General features: G+C 43.9%; 2 protein-coding genes across 6 annotated transcripts; both read right to left on the minus strand.

Moving 5' to 3' along the window:
• Positions 1-377: 377 nt before the first annotated feature.
• Positions 378-11,172, minus strand: rrp12 (ribosomal RNA processing 12 homolog). Of its 2 annotated transcripts, none has more exons than XM_053436037.1 (34): positions 10,961-11,172; positions 9,850-10,082; positions 9,552-9,635; positions 9,354-9,430; positions 9,161-9,266; positions 8,623-8,739; positions 8,401-8,539; positions 8,175-8,302; positions 7,968-8,066; positions 7,792-7,883; positions 7,586-7,697; positions 6,771-6,871; positions 6,568-6,682; positions 6,335-6,477; positions 6,132-6,253; positions 5,981-6,045; positions 5,729-5,891; positions 5,315-5,466; positions 5,090-5,157; positions 4,888-4,981; positions 4,642-4,800; positions 4,453-4,533; positions 4,235-4,340; positions 3,140-3,247; positions 2,891-3,048; positions 2,715-2,806; positions 2,263-2,418; positions 2,007-2,170; positions 1,796-1,900; positions 1,668-1,714; positions 1,485-1,563; positions 1,084-1,151; positions 887-969; positions 378-793 (listed from the first exon to the last, which is right to left on the minus strand). In XM_053436037.1, the coding sequence occupies exons 1-34, from the start codon at positions 11,097-11,099 to the stop codon at positions 691-693; spliced, it is 3,858 nt and encodes a 1,285-aa protein (XP_053292012.1). In that variant the 5' UTR covers positions 11,100-11,172; the 3' UTR covers positions 378-690. The 2 variants fall into 2 exon arrangements, with proteins under 2 accessions (XP_053292012.1, XP_053292011.1); XM_053436036.1 differs by having other exon boundaries at positions 5,315-5,469.
• Positions 11,173-11,788: 616 nt separating this feature from the next.
• ubtd1a (ubiquitin domain containing 1a) lies at positions 11,789-18,637 on the minus strand. Of its 4 annotated transcripts, none has more exons than XM_053436420.1 (5): positions 18,247-18,637; positions 17,794-17,880; positions 13,559-13,786; positions 12,903-13,088; positions 11,789-12,684 (listed from the first exon to the last, which is right to left on the minus strand). In XM_053436420.1, exons 1-5 carry the CDS (start codon positions 18,296-18,298, stop codon positions 12,470-12,472), a joined length of 768 nt encoding a protein of 255 aa, XP_053292395.1. In that variant the 5' UTR covers positions 18,299-18,637; the 3' UTR covers positions 11,789-12,469. The 4 variants fall into 4 exon arrangements, with proteins under 4 accessions (XP_053292395.1, XP_053292397.1, XP_053292396.1 ...); XM_053436422.1 differs by having other exon boundaries at positions 17,794-17,945; XM_053436421.1 differs by having other exon boundaries at positions 17,794-18,025.
• Between the last annotated feature and the right edge of the window lie 249 nt (positions 18,638-18,886).

Below are 18,886 nucleotides of genomic sequence, written 5' to 3' on the forward strand. Positions count from 1 at the left end.
TGACAGACACAGTGAGGCTCAGACACAAAGGATCATGGTCAGTTTGTCACTTCATGACTCATTTTGCTGCAATCTCTCTGAGGACATGAATCACACAAGGCTTCTAAATCAGCCTGCACCACAAACATATGTAGCTTCTCTCAATGCCTGGAAGTAGAAGAACTGAAGGCACATACAATTTCTGTATCTGGAGGTAAATGTGTGGTGCTGAAATGAAAAACAGGAATTCTTTGTAACATTTCAGCTTGAAAACTGTTTTAATTGAGTAAAAATATTAATTGATTAAAGCATTAATAATTGCTGCTATTCACTGTTAATAATTCAGAAGTCTACAACGCCCCCAAGAGACCAAATAACGCAACAACAAGAGGGACAGGTTACTCTTCACAAACAGTATTTAATAGGTTAATTTGTCTGAGGGGGTTTATTTGACAATCAAAGGATTTTCCGTTTGATCAGCCAATATCGATCGAGTCAGGGACAGCACATTCAACACAATATTTGTTTGTTTGTTTACTTACTCACTGCAGGACGTCAACAGTTTAAAAACAAACTGGTTTCACTTTCCATGACAGAAACACACAGACACACACACGTCCGAGGTGTATGTTCACATTTCAGAACGAGTGTATGAACAAGCAAACACACAAACACATTTAGAGTCCATTGGATTTATATAAGATGTGCCCCTCAGGCTTTCCTCTTTTTCTTCTGCATTTTCTTTCCAGACAGCGCCCCCTTTTGGGCTCCTTTCACCATGCCCTTGAACTGGCCCTGTATTTTGGCTCGCTTCCTGTGGGCAAAAAACAATAAAAGAGGTGTGTAAGTGCCCAACATTTTAAAACAAAATCCATTGTGGAGCTCTACAGAGACATGTTGCTCGTACCTGCGATTGAGCTGAGCTTTCTTCAGAGGGATGTAAGCATAAGGATCGTGTTTTCCTTGTTTCTTCACGTCTCCTTTTCCTTTCTGTGAGATGAAAGAGGAAAGAACAGAAGCTCAGAATTCATGGTTCCAACCAACAACTGCTGCATTGTGTTTGCATGTGTGTGTGTGTGTGTACATGCACGCTGTCAGACTCACCTTTGATTTGTAATCTTCTCCAAAGTCTGGTCTGCCTCCAAGGGATCTGTGGATACCTGAGCCTCCAGCTGAGTGGGGAAATAAACAGTGTTGGTTAGTCTGAAATCACAAATCTCCATGGACCAACATATCATCATAAGAGTCTGAGCGATATGGACTTTAGGGGGATGACACCAATACTGAGTTTAAAAATATATATCGGCCAATGTTTAGTCATCATAAAGAAAGCAAATTACCATTAACTTTGTTATAAATAACACTTATGGAGTCTAACTTATTAAGGTTAAATAATCAAGAACAACTTATTGTAACCTAAAGAAAATCATTATCTAGAACCCATTTCTGACCACAGGGGTTTCATACTGCTCTACATACAGTATACTGTCTCATAATGTTCATACCTTTATATTTCATCTGGGGTTCGATGTCCATGTCATCATCAAAGTTGTCATCTTGAATCTTCCTTTTCTGTGACTTTTTCTGAAGGTGATAAAAACATAAATAAAAAGATAATAAATAAAGAGCAGCAATACATATAGAAGAAAAATGATACAACTCCTGTATCACGGGTGTTAACAACTCACACTCTTGACTCCAGCCTCTTCTAGAATATCCTTCATATCTCCCTCATCTGTGGAAACAGTAACGGGTCAGTGTCACATCCTGTTCAGACATAAAGAAACACACAGGACAGTACTTTCTTTCTTCTCACCTTTATCACCTTCCTCTTCATCCTCTTTAATGACCAGCCGTCCATCTGAAGTCACTTTGAAGCCATGGTCAGCCTTGGTGCTCTTTTTCCGCGCTGGGTTGGTGGCTGAGAAAACACACAAACACGTTTCAGCTCGGTTTTCTTGGGAAATCGCCACACAAGCTGGAAGCGATTAGAGAAATGAAAGCAAGGAGGGGCTGAAGTCTGTTACCCAACACTCGCTGGGAAACTTTCGGGTCCAGGAAGTTGAGCGGTTCATCTTCCTCTCCTTCTTTGAGCCAGGCCCGTCCCTTCTGCCGTTTGCCTGGTTTCTTCTTAGCCTTTCCTTCGTCCTCTGACAAATCGCTATCCGACTGTGCGAGGATGTCCTCAATACTATAAAAAGAACAGAACAAAGGTTACAAAGAGAAAAAAGATGAATGTATAGGGGATGGCAGAGCCTCATGTATGTGGAGCAGTGGTCTGACCTTTCGCTCCTTGTTGTGGGTCCCTCCTCTTCGCTCTCGGAGTCGTCCTGCTCCTCACTGGCCTGTTTCCGTCTCTTGGTGCGGGAGTCAGCCTTGCGGATGTTTATCAGCACCTTGTGGTGTTCTGCAGGCAGCATGCTCTTCACCATCTCAAAACTAGAAACACACCAGATGATCAGACACATACACATACGCACATCACACAGACGCACTGTAATGAACAATGTATTAGATATTTTTAGATCCCATATATTATTTTGAATGACCACACTATCCTTCACTTCTGCAGATCAGGCCTGGAGGACGTCTCGAGGTAAAGGCATCATCTGACTCAGCTCTAATTTAGTGTCGGATAATGTGACCTCACCAGCAAGTATAAAACACTGCTACTCACTTTCCCCTGAGCTCATTCTCGTGTCTCATGTATTTTTAAACGTATTTCAAACACTAACCCAAACTTCCTGATGAACTTGGTGAAGATGTTCTTCAGTTTTGTTCTGAAGTGTCTCCTCACGTCGTCATGGATTTTGCCGATGCCCTCCATCTGAACACAAGAGTTAAAATACATTTAATCAGTGCACAAATATCTTTACGCTTAACTCCAGCATTGACAATGTGCAATTCATACCATGGCAGTGGCGTGTGAAGCCAGCGCCTTAGGGTCCATGATGAAGAGGATGACCTTGATGAAGCCTAAGGCTGCCTTGACGATCTCTCTTGTGCGAGATGAGAGCAGCAGACAAATGTTTTCCAGCAGCTGCTCCATGACCGACACCTCGATGGAGTCTGGGAAAGAGAAGGTGTCGCACTGAGTCCCATCCGCAAATACAGGCGTTTAAAACAGCAACAGCAGACAGCTTCAAGTTATCAGGTTTACCTTTATACTGGAACACTAATCGAGTGAGTGCCAGCACCGTGCAGGTGATCATGGTGACGGAGCCTGAGAATCCTGCGTACACCAATACCAAATACTGCTCCATGGCATCTGGATCAGAGACAGATGGTAAAAAGTTCAGTCCACTTGTGTCCACAAACACACACACACACACACATTTTTATATATATATATATTAGAGCTGTGAAAAATAACGCGTTAACGCGTTATGATTAAATTACAGGATTAATTCGTTTTTTTTTTTTAACGCATTTAACGCATGCGCAGAAGGACCTTCCAATTCCGCCGCCTCTGCACTAGTCGCCGCTCTAATGCAGTCAGACGGCAGCTGCCATTCAAACAAACAAACAACATGGATAATTCTGAGGAACCTGAGGACCTTCTGGACGGGAAGATCGTGTTCCAAAAAAACAAAGATCGAACATTCAGTAAAACCAAGGTGATATGCACACTCTGCGAGAAGTTATCTTTTCACCGTAGCAATACCCGCCTAACCACCGCAACGCGAAGCATGTGTTGGATGGCGAGGGGCGTTCAAGTGGAATGCGCCAAACCAGACTCACTCACCGGACACATTGTGCAAAAGAAGCGGTCAGCTTTACTGTCAGAGAATTTGAACAAGTTAGTTTGCCTCACCAACTGGCTAAAGACCGAGTAGCTAAGAGGGCCTTTAGAGGCATTAGATTGTATCATGGTGTGGTTAATGGTTGTGTGACAAAAAATATAAAAAATGTCAACCATCCTATGGCTAAGAAGCTCAAATAATTTCTGTTTGATTTTTAAAAAAAAAGTTTTATTCAACCACACAATGGCTAAGGAGCCCGAATATTGTTTAGGATGAAGATTATATTAATGTTCCATATGGAAAAGCAATGATAACTGCTGAAGAACTGCTGAGTTGCAGCACAAAAGAAAAGTTAAATTTCATAAATCTTGTTTTCACAAAAATATTCCGAGAAAATCGGTAATGTGATTAATCATGATTAATCCATAGAAACCTGTGATTAATTTGATTAAAAATTTTAATCATTTCACAGCCCTAATATATATATATATAGAGGAGAACAAGCGTGTTACCTTTTGTGTTCCCACAGAAGCGGACAAAAGCATTTCCAATTTCCACCAGCAGGTTGAAGGCGTTCTTACGCGCTCCAACAGAAACTTCCTTCGTACATATAATCACCTGCCGGAGAGAAAATCCTCATGAAAAAAACTATACACATCAGAATACCCTGTGCGTTTGCCACCACTGGATTGTGTCATGAGGGTCAGTGTGTGTGTGTGTGTGTGTGTACCTCTGGCAGCAGTGCGGCGATAAAGTCTTTGTGCTCTTCGCTGAGTCTCTTCACGATGTGGCCCAGACACTTGAGTCTCGGCTGAGAACAAGCAAAACATATAGAGATTAAAATCAGATAGCTCTGTAAATCGAGACAGTAAAATGTGATGTGTTATTTATTTTATTTCTCTCGGCGCAGCGGTCTCACCCTCTTTGCGGGCGACGAGGCGTTCTTCAGAGTCTCGAGCAGGACGACTTTGAGCGTTTCCAGATTTGCCAAAACAAACGATCTGCACTCGTCTCGTTCTCCACCGCACATCTCCTCCAGCACTCGGTACGCCTTCTTCTGCATGCCCTGGTCTTTGGTCTGAAACCAAACGCAACAGACACAAGGTTAACACGGAATATACTTCGGGGTAATTAGGTTCGAACTAAGAACACTGTGTTCAATTACCTCCAGGTATGGCCGAATCAGATCAAAGGTTTTAGTCATGGTCACCTCATCTACAAAGGGAGCCATGGCAACTATAAGGTCCATCATGGACAGCCTGAAGAGTAGAAAAGGAGCAAAAAATATACAAGGGTAACTATATTGACATCTAACATATTAAAAAAAAATATAAGATACATTTAAACAATCTGTTTTCATATCGTACCGCGTGAACTCGTTGGACTCGGTGCTGCTCAGTCTGTCTGTGGCTTTTTGCAGGAAAGTGCAGGTCATCTGTGGACGATAGTTTGGATTAGTGAGAGGAAATGGGGCCTAGTCAAGTCAGTCAATCATCAGTCCACAGAGTTGGCTCGGTATGCAAGTTAAATAATCGTATCAAACATGGCTTCATCACTGTGCAAATGAATTAAGCTCATCGAGCTGGACTGACGTCTGTTTCGGTGACAGTCAGGTAAACTTTGATGGTGTCCAGCACGGCCATCCTGTAGGTGCCGGACTCTCCGGCTGCAGGCTGCTGGCCGTACACGTTGAAAAGGATGGGCAGGAAGTTCTTAGAGAAGCGGCCCACTTCAGTTTTCTCTTCTTCTGCAGACATAAAGGGTTGGGGTTAGGGTTAGACATGTCGGTATTAACCCTTTGTAACACTATCTCAGTACATTTATTATAGTTTATTGATCTACATTAGCTTTTCTACCGATTTTAGAGATGTGATCTGAACATTCTCAAAGACATGACTTCACAGTCAGCAAAAATACCAATGTAGGCCATGGTGGACCATTTCTATAGCACAGTTCACAGGGTTAATGTATTGTATTGTATTTGTCTCTGAACATGCGAGTCCTACCTGTGGAGCAGCTCTTGTTGATGATGGTGCGCAGAGCCTGGCACACTGTGAGTCTCAGGTCTGGCTGTTCATTAATGGCTACACCAATTGTGCGGGCGAGGCCTTTGAAAGACACCAGCAGATCCACGGGACACGTGCAGAAGCCAGGGAGCATGGTCCAAATCTGAAAATAAGAACAGCCCGTAAGACACGTACGTCTTAATAAAACAATTTTACTCATGATACTGAGCGTTGTCGTGTTAAGTCAGTTACCTGGAGCTGTAAAGTCTGGTAAACCCTTGCCTCTAGTTTCTGTCCTGCCTGCTCCAACTCTTCAGCTGCAACACAAAGACAAAGTCATTAGAAAAAGACAATCCACCTTCCTAGTTACATCACGGTCAGGTGGAGCACACATGATCTTTACCTCTCTGTTTGAGCGTAGACGCCAGAGGGAGGAAGTAGGAATTGAAGAAACCAAGGTGAGTGTTCTTCACGTGATCCCGTAAGACCGGGACCAGCCAACTTCGTGGGAACTCCAGGTCATCACTGGTGAAAGAAAGACGACACAGTCAGATAAACCACAGCGAGACGAGGGGGCTGCTCCACTCTGAGTCTCTGGGCTCTTACTTGAAGCCGGTGATGTTGAGAGGCACAGCACCAAGCACCACTTCAGGTCCCATGCTCTCCACAGCGCCTCCTATAGCCAGGTCCAACTCTCCTCTGAAGGAGAACTGAGGAGTGGAGCGCAGGTCGGCGAGGGACTGCAGGGACTGTCACACAGGACACAACACAAAGACTCAGGCAAAAGGTTTCCACCATCTTTACTCCATGCGGTGATCTTTGGCGTTGTGTGACTATACCTTGGCCATGACGGGGTGAGCTTGTTTCCCAGCGACCCGATAGAAGCAGCCCAGGGTCTGCAGCACAAATGGCCAGGAGGCATGGAAGCGATAAGACAATCCTTCCTCTACGATACTGGAACAAAGACACACACACACTCATCAGGGAGAGCGTTTACATGGAGCCTCTATAAAGAATAGTGAGACTGGAATTTGGAATTTACCGAAACATTTTGCAGATATAAGAGGGATTTCCTGCAGAGGCTGTGGCACTGATGAGGCCTATTCCATCCAAGAAAGGGCCAACACATTCAGTCAACAGAGTCTGAAGAGATAAGAAGAAAAAAAAGATGAAGACTTGAAAATAAACGAAAAAGAATTATACCTCAATAAACACACATGAACATGAATGGCGTGTTATTAACATCAGTCCTGAATGATCTGATCACAAGTGGTCGGCACTAAGTTCAAGAGTCCTCAGGGGGGCTTGAGATCCAGTCAGACCACATTCAGAGGTTCAAATTATTTTTGCTGTGTGAACATAAATGGATCCTGGGCCACATATGAAGGACCATCTTCTCAGCTGACGTCCTCTGACCCACCACCATTTTTATAACTAAGTATTTTAACGCCTCTGTGTTTATACGTTGATTTGTTTGTGGCAACCACCAAAATCTAATCTCTGACTCAGATTTTTCAATGGGTAATTTATATATACTTTGATGGGTTATTCTGTAGTAGAGCTGCCTTCAGTGTATTGAGTCACTCAGCCCCTCCTGACTACGCATTCTTTATCTGACTGACACTAACATACTGACATCAGACACATCTTCAATCTCACACTGGGTAAAAACAGTATCTGTTCTTCAACCACAGATAAGGTACATGTTTATTTGCATACAGAGCAGGGAGGGGAGATCTGATCACATGTGGCCCCATACAGGACGAAGGCGAGCCCAGAGCTGTCAGCTTGCGATTGGATCTCTCAGGGCGGATGTTAAGACCTGGTCTGAACCTATCTGGAAGAGGATTCCGTTACCTTCAGTGTGTTGGCGGCGGCAGAAGCCACCTGCGTGTGGGGCGATAAGAGGCAGGACATGGCAGCGGAGAACAGGCGAGGGAGGTGACCGAAACTCAGAGAGCTCTGCAAGCTGGACAAGGAGACAGTTGACACAATGAACTCAACTTGTCCGACCAAAAAAGCATGATTACAAGATAAGAGTGTTGCTGTTGTGTGTTTATTACCTTGCCAGGTGAATGTGTGCTTTCTCCATGACGGCGAGCCAGGCGAGCAGAGGCTGCAGCTCGTTCTCACTGGGCAGGTAGTCGTACAGAGCCTGGAGATGAGAGCGGACACGTTTTAACACCATATTCTTTAAAGATGACGTTGGCACATTTCTTTTTTGTTTGTATTTTCTCACCGTGATGATCTGAGCGTTGAGCTCCGGCGAGAGGGATAAAGTGTTCGGCTTCCCGCTGAACAGCTTATGGAAGGCCTGCATGGCGCTCGCAGTCACCAGCTGCAACCAGAAACACAGCAGACAAATTAAACAATACCTACGTTCGAGTGACTGTGCAGATGATCAAAGAGCATTTGGACACAACTATGTGTTTTGCTGAGTTCTCACCACATGACCGAGTGTCATCACTCGCAGCAGCGTCTCACAACAGGACTTGACGGCTCCCTGAGGAAACGTCCCCATCAGCTCCTTTAGAAGACCCAGCATGTGAAGTGTGGTGGTGTCCTCTTTGCTGCCTGAGGGGTAAGAGAAAATCAGACATAGTAAAATCTTCCGTTTGTTCACAGAAAAAAAAATCTGACAGTTAATTGTGTCAATCATCCTGGTGCTTCACCTCCTGCCTGCTCCATCTCTTTCATGCAGAACCTGGCCGTGGTCACTGCAGCAGGGTGGTGGGCGGGGGCATTTTCTGCGAACAGGAAATCACTTCCTCTGATGATGGAGCAAACACCCTGCTGTGCTGATTTACGAACCTGAAGAGGAAAAGCGGACGATGTTAGCATCTTATTCGATATTGAATTTAACACGTGTTACTTCCGAGGAGAAGGAGACTGACCTTAGGTTTGCTGTGCACCGTGAAGCTGAGCAGGCCGTGGTAAACCTGAAGAGTGGACGGATAAGTCCAGACAGACGCATCCTGCTTCCGTAACAAAGTGGCCAAGCATGACAGGATCTATAGACACAAACAGTAAACTAGAATTACCTCCCTGCGGGTGTATCCCTCCACCAACCAGCGCAGCTCCAGTCCACATACAGTTTTACCAAGACCCTTGTGAGGTCACTATGACCTTTGACCTGTGAAATCGAATTAGTTTATCACTGAGATCAAGTGAGAGCTGGTCAATATTTGGATTCCCCACGGGAAGAGTTCACATATCAAGTTCAAAATGTTTTGTAAGGCTACTGTGACCTCAACCTTTTGACCACCCAAATCGAATCTGTTAATCGTTGACCATAACTGAACGGACAACCCAAAAACATAATCCTTCTGAGCACTGGCTATCTCCAGAGCAGTGGCATTCAAAAAAGATATTTATTTGCTAGTTTTACAAAAATGACCAGAGACAAACTGGTGCAGAAACAAATCTACTGACCCATCTGAGAGCCGAGGCCATCTCTGACGTGGCCTGTTTAGTCATGATGTCCATCAGAGCCTTGGTGGTGTCCGAGAACTTGGAGATGAGCACCGGAGTAGGAACCCTGGGGAACACAATACACCAGTCACACATCTGAGGACATCATTGGAGGTTATTGCTTTGGGAGAAAAACAGAAGTGTATAATCCCACCGTTTCATGACGAGGTTGAGGAGGTACGCCACTGCAGCCTGGGACTCTGGCGAATCCACAACCTCCAGGGTGGTCATCTAGAAAAACCACACAAACATGCTTCATTTTCAGACAACACACCTCTGACTAACACTTTTCAGCTCAAAACAAGATGTTCGATATCCTAGTGAATATATATATAAAAAAGGCAGCACTCACCAAAGCAGCAAAGTACTCTGTTTCAGTCTCTTTCCCTCCTTGACCACGGATCACCTCAGTAACAGCTGCCAATACTGCACAAATCTGTGAGGGATTATATTGGTCATTAAAAACACGTTAGTGGGGTTTATATGCTTGCATCAACTTTAAATCTCTCTTTTCAGTCCTACCGGCATATATGATGCAAACACATCAAAACTAAAGTCTGCAAACATTACACACACCCCACAATATCTCATAAATCGATTCATTAATGGAGGGCTGTAAATACATGATCTACCTCTGCGGTAATTCCTACCTCTTTGTGAGCGGCTGAGTTGGACTCCCAGTAGCGCTGCACCTTTCTGAAGGTGAGGTTGGAGCAGTCCGACAGGCCGCTGAGGAAGGTGCCCGAGGTTCTTTCTGAAAACGCCTCTTCCGGCTGCTCCTCCTCCATGAAGGGGTCTTGGCGGCGGCCTGCACTGAGCTCCAGCGGACCCGTCTGCAGGTCATTGTGAAGCTTGAGGGCATCGACTGTTAGATCACTGTTTTCTGTGGAGGGAAAACACAACGTCAACTTGTTTTTTTAAACTTCTTTAATTTACCTTAACAATTTTTTAGGATGAAGCTCAATGATTTAATTGGATTATAATCTGGCCTGGAATCAATTTAAAGATTAACAGAGACCGACGTGGGAGGAGCAACTACTGTTGACCAGTCCATGGACACAGTCTATCTTTGTGGTCACGGCTTGGTTTCACCAAATCTGATTTTATAAAAACGTCCTACACTGCTCATCCAGTGAAACACACTGTTTACTTCCTGGTTCATTTTCCCTGAAAACAATTCATGAAATGATTAAACTGCAAAACCAGTGATACCTTTGATAGGACAAACTATTATTACATTTTATATTAAAAGGACAAACAGATTTAATCTCAGGGTTAAAGTTGTATTATTTTAGCCACATATTTCACGATGTGTTTTGACCACAGATACTACTTTAAAATAATCCAATCCCTTATTCATTTTCGTTAACTATTATTAATTTTCTGCTTTATTTTTATTGAATCTTTTTCACTGTTATAAATAAAAGTGTTTTATTGTTACACTAACTGTTGTATTTCCATTTCAGTTTAATTCAGGGTGTTGCCAAATTGGACATCAGTTATAATTTAAAGAGGACAACCAAACACACACACACTGCAGTGATGATCAGATGAAAACAGTCGGATTCAGGTTGTTCAAACAGACCGAAGAAGAATTTAGGAAGACCTGAATTTATTTCCCACTGACATCCTGACTGGTTTCACTGACACACACTGATTCGCGCAGCACACACACTTCCCCCGTGCTGCTAAAAGTTAAATGGTTAGCTGTAGCTAAGTTTAGCCACTAGCCACAGACCCACGTGTAATGGGGAGTCTCACCGGTGGGTCGGCTGAAGAAGCGGCTCTTAGCAGCCTGCCGGAAGCGACTGGTCTCCGGGTTGGAGTCGCTGCTGTGTCCCTTCTTCCACCGTTTCAGCTTCGAGCCCGCTCCGGAACGAAGTTTCCCCGATTTCACCATTTTCAGGGGTTTAAAAAAATAATCTGCTCCGATGCCCGAGCTGCTGCAGGCGGCTCTGTCGCTCAGGAGTGACGTCACAGGCCCGCTCACGTGTGTGGGGTGTATCTCTGACATGTACATGGTGTTATTCTGCCGTTAGAGGGCGCTGTCCACAGCACACAAACAAACCACAAGTCAACCCAACAGTCCCCCTGAAATAAAGCTGCACCTAATCGCACACACTCACTTATATCAGTTCAAATGGGCCTGATTTATTTCATCATTTTATTCTCTGGGAAAAAAAGAGAAAAAAGTGAAAAATCTTCCTGGATCCGCATTAAAATTTGATGGCTCTGCATCCATCCACCTATTTCTCTGGATTTCCATCTGGTCGTGTTTGCGTAATCTTCCTTTAAAACAAAGGTTTAAAGGTTCAATTTGTAGAATTTAGTGACATCTAGTGGTGTATTTGAATGTTGCAGCTGAATGCCCTCCACCTCACCTTCCCCTTCAGTCGTCGTAAAAACTCCAAAGTTTTTAATTTGTCCATTTTGGACAAGTGTAAAGTCCTGCAGAGCAGAAACACACTGTACAAATATTGCTTTAGCATAGTTCCAACATGTTCCTTTCTGCAGAGACATACATGTGGTGCTTAGGAGTCAGAAAAGCACATAATGGCTTAGACTTAACAATATTTATTGATAAGTTATCGAAATACAGTGGAGCATCGTATAGTAAATAAAACTATAGTATCTCGTTTGGAGTGATGAGAATGATAAACAGAACTGATCATTCATTGGATTCCGTGACCTCATTATGAACAAAAGAGTGTGAAATGAAAGTGTAGTGTGCTGATAGTCGCAAGACCCAACAGCCCGTGTGGGAAACTGATATTTACATGATTCTTTTTCTGCCATCTTCGGCCAATTCCTTGAATTGCATGACAGGAATCTTGAAAAAAATTAAATAAGATAAAATAATAGGAGAATGGATTTTTCCTTCTGTGGATCCCAGAGATGATTGAACAGATTTAGTTCATGAATAAGCACAAGTAAACACACGTGACAAGGGGTTGGAGGGGGGGGGGGGGGGGGATGAGTCCATGTAAACAACTAGATAATGTCAACACAAACACACAGACACACAGACAGACATTTGGACGCACATCTTAGGACTCTACTTTTTCTCTAAAGTGTTTCAGTGCTTTTCAATATTCTTACTTCATTTGGAAAAAGGAAAATACAAAAAGGAGCAATATAAAAGCAATAATTTATTATATAAAAATGTACAGAAAATTCCACTGCAGTACCGAATGGAAAGTGATTTCAAGCCCTAGTCCTCTCCCTGCAGCCCCCCCGTGGCACTTCCTTCATCCCTTTCTGTCTCCCCCCTCAGTTCGGTATGACTGAAGGGTTCACGTTCACAATCACTTGGACGACAAAGTCCTTCTGGATCTTGGTGTCCTGAAGTCGAGTCTTGTCGGTCAGGAGCTTCCCGGAGAAGAACCACCTCTGGCGAATCACATCGATTTCCTCCTGCTCCTCCAGCTGTTTCTTCAGCTCGGCGATGGAGTCAGCCATGCTGGCTGTCAGGCGCACATCCTCCCCTGAGGGAAACCACAAGGCAAGAAATAAGAGTTGACACAGATTCCTGACCGAGCTGCGAGACACTGAAAGGCTTTAAATTATAGATCAGTCTCCAGCTGAGAAGAGAATATGTGATATTATATATGCATGAGGAGAACTCCACAACATGTTGTTCTTTACATTTAAATGTCATTGTGTGCGTGCAAGTACGTCACAGGTCATGGAGGGTATTTCTCACCTGTTGACAGCCGCACCCGCAGCTGGAACTCTTGTCTGCACGGAGCGGCCTGGGCCTGTTTATGGGCAGAATCAGAGGTTTTGCTCGGGCTGGACGTTTCAGTGATGAGGTTGACAGGCGGGGCTAAAGTGTAGGCCGGGAGCTGGTAACGGTTTCCCAGTTCATCGTAGCTCTCTGTGAGGGAGCCTGCGGAAGGAGATGGGATCCACATCAGAAACCTGTTTCCAGAAACCTTCCAACCCCAACACATTAACCCTTTCTCTACTCCAAAACCCGGGTCTGTCAACAAGGGGAAGTTTGAGGCCAATACATTTACATTATATTTACTTACAACCCATTTACATCAACAACACTATTGAAAGTAGAAAGCACGAACACAGTGCATGAACACTGTCATGGCTGTGTGTGTGCACCAGGCCACTCACAGCAGTCACGCAGCACTCTGACTATTATGTAACTACCACAGGAGTAATCTCTGAACAACTGAAGCATGGGGATGCTGCAAAGTGTCCTTTTTACAATTTCTGAATCATTATAGTGCATTTCTGCTGGAGGTTCCCACAACATTAACAGCTTATAATTCCCATCTGGATGAGGCACATTTCAATATCTGAGTGTGTGCGTTGGTGAGCATGTGCCTGTGGGTGTGCTCGTACCGTGTGGCACAGTAATGCAGGCTCCGTCCACGATGGCCTGTGCTAGCTCCAGGTCGTTGCACTCCGCAGCCAGAGCTGCAGCTCTGAGTGCGTCCCAGATCTCTTTCCGTCCATCGAAGGCCGGAGCCGTGTCCCAAAACTCGTCCCTCTTACTCCTCAGCTGGCCCTCCGTCATTGGGTATTCACTCTTCCATTTTGGACGCTCCTTCTTGAGGGGCTCGTTACGTCCTTGAAAGATAAAAAAAGAAGGTTGTGTTTAATCTGACCTGAGAACAAAAGCGTGAAAGAGAGGTGGAAGACATGCAGCAAAGGCCTCCTCAGGCCTCTGGACATGGGGTGACCCCACCAACAAGGTGAGCCACCAGGTGCCCCAACTTATAATTCTTAAAAAACTTCTAGATTTGCATTAACTTTTTATTTAAATTTTTTATGACACAGGTAAAACATCTAAAAGGGATGAAAGAGCGATGGAGCAATGATAAACTGGCCCAGTATGTAGATGGTTGATTTGTTGGCTCAGGCCTGAATAACATTATGTTGACCTTGGGACACACGTGAATATCAGTAAATCATTAATTAAAATGTCTTGTCCCTGAGCAGAGTTGTATCAAGCGAGGATGAATTAACTATGAAACAAAAAATTATGACAATAACAAATATTCCACATCATCTAAAGTAAAATAAATGGAATAAACAGTAGAAAAGTTACATATTTCAAATGAATTCTCACTTGTTTCAGTCCCATACTAAAGTCTTAAGTAAAAGTCATCCCTGAGAAGAAGCTGTGTACACCCCAACATCTGTGATATCTTCATCTTCTTCATTTGCTACATGAGCTAAGTACAAGCAGATTACCACAATGCACGGAACTGCTCTTTGCCAGAGGTCCAGCAGCAGACTGACAAAGTAACTTCAGCACCTCCTGAAGGTGTTTCCAAAGTGGAACATGCCCACGTACCAAGAAAGTAAATTTGGTTTTCAGGGAGAGGAAAATCAAAGTGATTATTTATAGTGCTGCAGATTACTGCAGTGGCTAGTAACACATAACATGTGCACTGACATGCACACGCACAAACACACACACATACACACACTGCGGAAGATTATAGGCAGTAATCAGGTTCCACATAACAGGATTTATCTGCCCCATCCCATAAGGCATTGGTTGGAGAGATGAGCACTCTTTGGCCAATGAAAGGCAGCGAAAACACATAAGTCTTCCAGCAGCAAGCACAACAACATCACAAACACAAATCCACTACACTTCACTCATCACGTCATCATATGGTTTCAAATTGGTAGCTTTTCCAAACATGGCTGTGCTGCTGTCTAACAGAGTGTAGTTTACTATCTGATGTATAGTGCATGAAGATATAACAGAGTTTGATCTTCTGACTGAAGTATAACTGTACCTCCCGTCACAAAATGTGAAAATGTACCTTTAGAGGTGAGGCGAGTGTGGATTTAGTGTTAGGGGTAATTTTTGTACATAATTTAATAAAATTTTCAAAGTGATATAATAACGAGATGACAGGAGTCTGGAGACTATAACAATATATTCGGTACTCATTTAATCACTCCTATGCCAATGATTATTCATTATGATTGTGCATAATCAATATTCAAATAGTCATCTGATTTCTCTTGCACAAAGATAGTTCTTCAGGGCTCATATCTACTTTTGTTATTGTGTTTGTGCAGCTGCAAAGTTGCAATTGTGCACATGAATATGTAAACCAAACAAGTATTTCACGTCTGAAGATCCTAGAACCGACTCAGGTAAATGGAATATAAAGACAAAAAAAATTGGTTTTGAGTGATTGAACAATGGGGAACAGCACAACAACACACACCTTTTCCTGGTTGTACATACTGTAATATAATATCCTAATATAACCTTTTGGCTCTGTGTTTTATAGAATGAAGTGAATTTCATCAGTGATGACAACCTGGATTATGTGACAATGGTTTCATCCACGTCACTGAGCCTGATTGTTTGTGTACACTGTGGATGCACAAGGTCAACTCGGCCCGTGTGTCATGAGCTGTGAGCCATATGTACCTGGAATCTGAGCTTAGCAATTTCTTTTGAAGTCAGTTGCTCCAGCTTTTTTCTCTGTTAAGTTTAACAATTCACATTGGATGGAAAAAGTCAACCTGTGCCTGAAAAGGAACTGAAAAAATCCTTATTTTTGGGCACAAGTTAATGTTGCACCATTGCTTCATGCTATTTGGAAAACTGCTGTAGTAGTTCCTTGTTCTGCACTGCACTGTTTTAAAACGATGATACTGGAAAATGCATTAACACAGAAATATTGACATACAAGCAAGTAAGTCCTGTATCGGCTTTGCAACAATAACATCTTCAAACGGATTCATAATCCATCAAAGTAATGCAAGTTTCCATGAAAGTTTAAAGAGGCAGCACTGTGGAAAAATATCAATAATTACGCATTATAATTATGTCTATTATTTAATAAATTAAAACTATAACCACAAATCATTGATAAAAGGATGTAAAAATCTATAAAAAAAACGTACAAACCTTAGAACAATAGTTACAACAGCACAGAAGGTCTTGAACTCTACACAAACCCCTCTGAGACAAGACATGAAAACAAACATGAAAACAGCAAACATGAAAGTATCTCCCTCAACCCAGACCAAAAGAAATCTATACTTACTTTTCAACAACATCCTAAAGGGAGTACTCGGAGCATGGTAATAGTTGTATTCTCTGGAGTTCGGCACTCCCATAGCTGCTCTTTCTCTGAGGTTCGAGTCCGAGTTGAACTACGCATCAAAAGTCGGTAATAATGAGCTACAGAGCCGGGGGCCTGTGGAGGAAGAGCACAACACCAGCTGTGTGCAACCAGCTTGCTCCGCCAACAACCCCACCTGATCTGGCCACTGCTTCGCCGATTTAAAGCTCAGCTAATGGTCACTCGCCCAGTTGACATAAGTTTACCACTATCCCTCCACCTATATCCATGCTAATAACCATCACCGCCCCAAAACACCACAGGAATCGGTTCATGGAAGAAGGTTCCTGGCCAGAAGAAGCCTTAATCCTATCAGCTGTGTTTAGCGGCAGGATAGAAATACCCAAAGGCAACATGTTAAACCAATTAACAGACAATAAACCCTTGTCAAAGTCTTATGGCATGTTTGAAGGAGAAGCTACGGTACGTCTGTGACATCTCATGCAACAGGTGACGTTTTTCCACGTGAACACATGCAAATATATGTATTTTCAGATTTGCATTAACAGAGCAAATAGCAAAAGGGTTTTGTGTGTTTGCATTTCACAAATTGTTGAGGACGTGGTCTGAGCTGTGAGGTCACATCATCTCTTTCTGCACCAAGTGGGTCAACTTCTGATGTGAAACCACCCTGTGCTGCTGCTGCTGCTGCTGCTGAATACATAATGTATGACAACCCGGTGTCGCTCTGTCACAAGAGGAATGAAGTGAAAAGAGTTTAAACACCGGCCTTATCAGCGCAAGTTGCTCGGCACAGATTAGACACATGACTAAGCCGTGGCGCCTGAAATGTTTGAGCACCTGAGTCAGTAAGCCTGCAGACTGAGGCGGCCGTCTACGCTGCAGCTACAGGAATCATCTTATCATGAAATGCCTGAATCTCTTCAGCTGCATCCTGTTTGCCATATCTGCCGGGTGCTAAGTGAGCCAATCGGTTGCATAGATAGCTGTGACAGTGCGTCCTGAAATAATTATTTCGTGTCTGCTGTGTCATAGAAGCAATTTCCACTCGATGACTTTTCAATGTAACAGTGCAAGGCCTTCAAAAAATATTTGTAGCCTCTCTCAGGCTGAGACACTCTCTGCCTCCCGAAAGGGGCGTGGAGAGGGTGATCCACCAACCAGAAGGTCGGTGGTTCGATCCCCATGACCTTCAGTCTGCTGTAGACTCCTTGGGCAAGACACTGATCCCCTGGCTGTGTCGACAGTGTATAAATAGTGTCTCTCAGAAAGTGGGGTGTGAATGGGTGAATATGACTTGACTATGGTCGATAAGACTGGAAAACCACCATGTGACTACACTTGAACATTTACCATATGGTCTAATCTGACTTCTAACAGCACCCTCTGCCAAAGTCAACGCACAGAAACCAACTCACCCCCACTTCCTGATTGAAGGACATCATCTCTTAAAGCACGAAGCACTTCTCCTGTGTATTCACTCAAACTTCAACGTGTGTCTCACATCCTCACCTCCACGTTTCTTGCTCCTCGTGGAGCTCCGGGCACTCCCTGGTCCCTCCGTCCTGCTCCTCCCCACGCAGCCTCCCATCACGGCCCCTGCATCACCGCAGCCAGGAGACACAAAACATCAGCGTCCGCATCACATCCTCCAGCCACGCGTTCTTCAAAAATGCACATGTGACGAAAACGATGGTGTTAAAAGCACGATGGGGGAATGATGACAGCTCAGCACTCCTTGTTCCTGTGAGGTCAGACCAGCCGCGATGTTTACGTCACGTGTACTGCCAGCTGACGGGGACACGCGCCCGAGCCACTGCCAGCCTCTCTCCAACGTCAATCACGCTAATGCCACATTACACTTTATCTGACCCATCGTTTTAAATACACACATTCACGGGACATGTCATTGATTTCACTTTCTACATATTTGAGAAATGTGTTTATTTTATTTTTTTGCCATACCAGAAATCCAGTGCGCTAAGTTATGCATCCGTCTGCAGTTCGCCTGCCACATCCGAGCTGGCTTCCGCGGTGAAGTTGAATCTCTGGATCCTGACGCGACGATCAGCAGATGAGAGTCAGCAGCGGGTTGACAGGGGATCAGTGTGTGTGTCTGTGTGTGTGTGTGTGTGTGTGTGTGTGTGTGTGTGTGTGTGTGTGTGTGTGTTTGTGTGTGTGTGTGTGTGTGCGTGTGTGTGTGTGTGAGCTGCACAACCTACAGCTAATCTCAACTGTTTCCCACCAAAATAAAAGAAAAACTGAATTCAATATCCATATTTCCCCCAAACCATGATGTACGAGACTTCACGTGCACGGACCAGTTGGCACCGAGGCTGGAATTAAATCCTGTTCAGTCTGCACGCATGCGCACTTCAGATATATCTGCTCACCAGAATAAGAGCAGGAGCTGAGATAGGACTCCTTCACAATTAGAGGGCTACGCTTTCAAAAAAAGTCAGAGGTCCAGATTAAAAAAAAAAAAAAAGATATACAATAAATGTTTGCACAACACAACCTATGGCCTATCAATGCCAAGCATTCACCACAGCATGTCCCAGTAGGGCATGGCTGCTCATGATAACAGAAATCATGGAAATAAAAA

Source organism: Pleuronectes platessa, chromosome 12, assembly GCF_947347685.1.
Source record: "Pleuronectes platessa chromosome 12, fPlePla1.1, whole genome shotgun sequence".
Lineage (NCBI taxonomy): Eukaryota > Metazoa > Chordata > Actinopteri > Pleuronectiformes > Pleuronectidae > Pleuronectes > Pleuronectes platessa.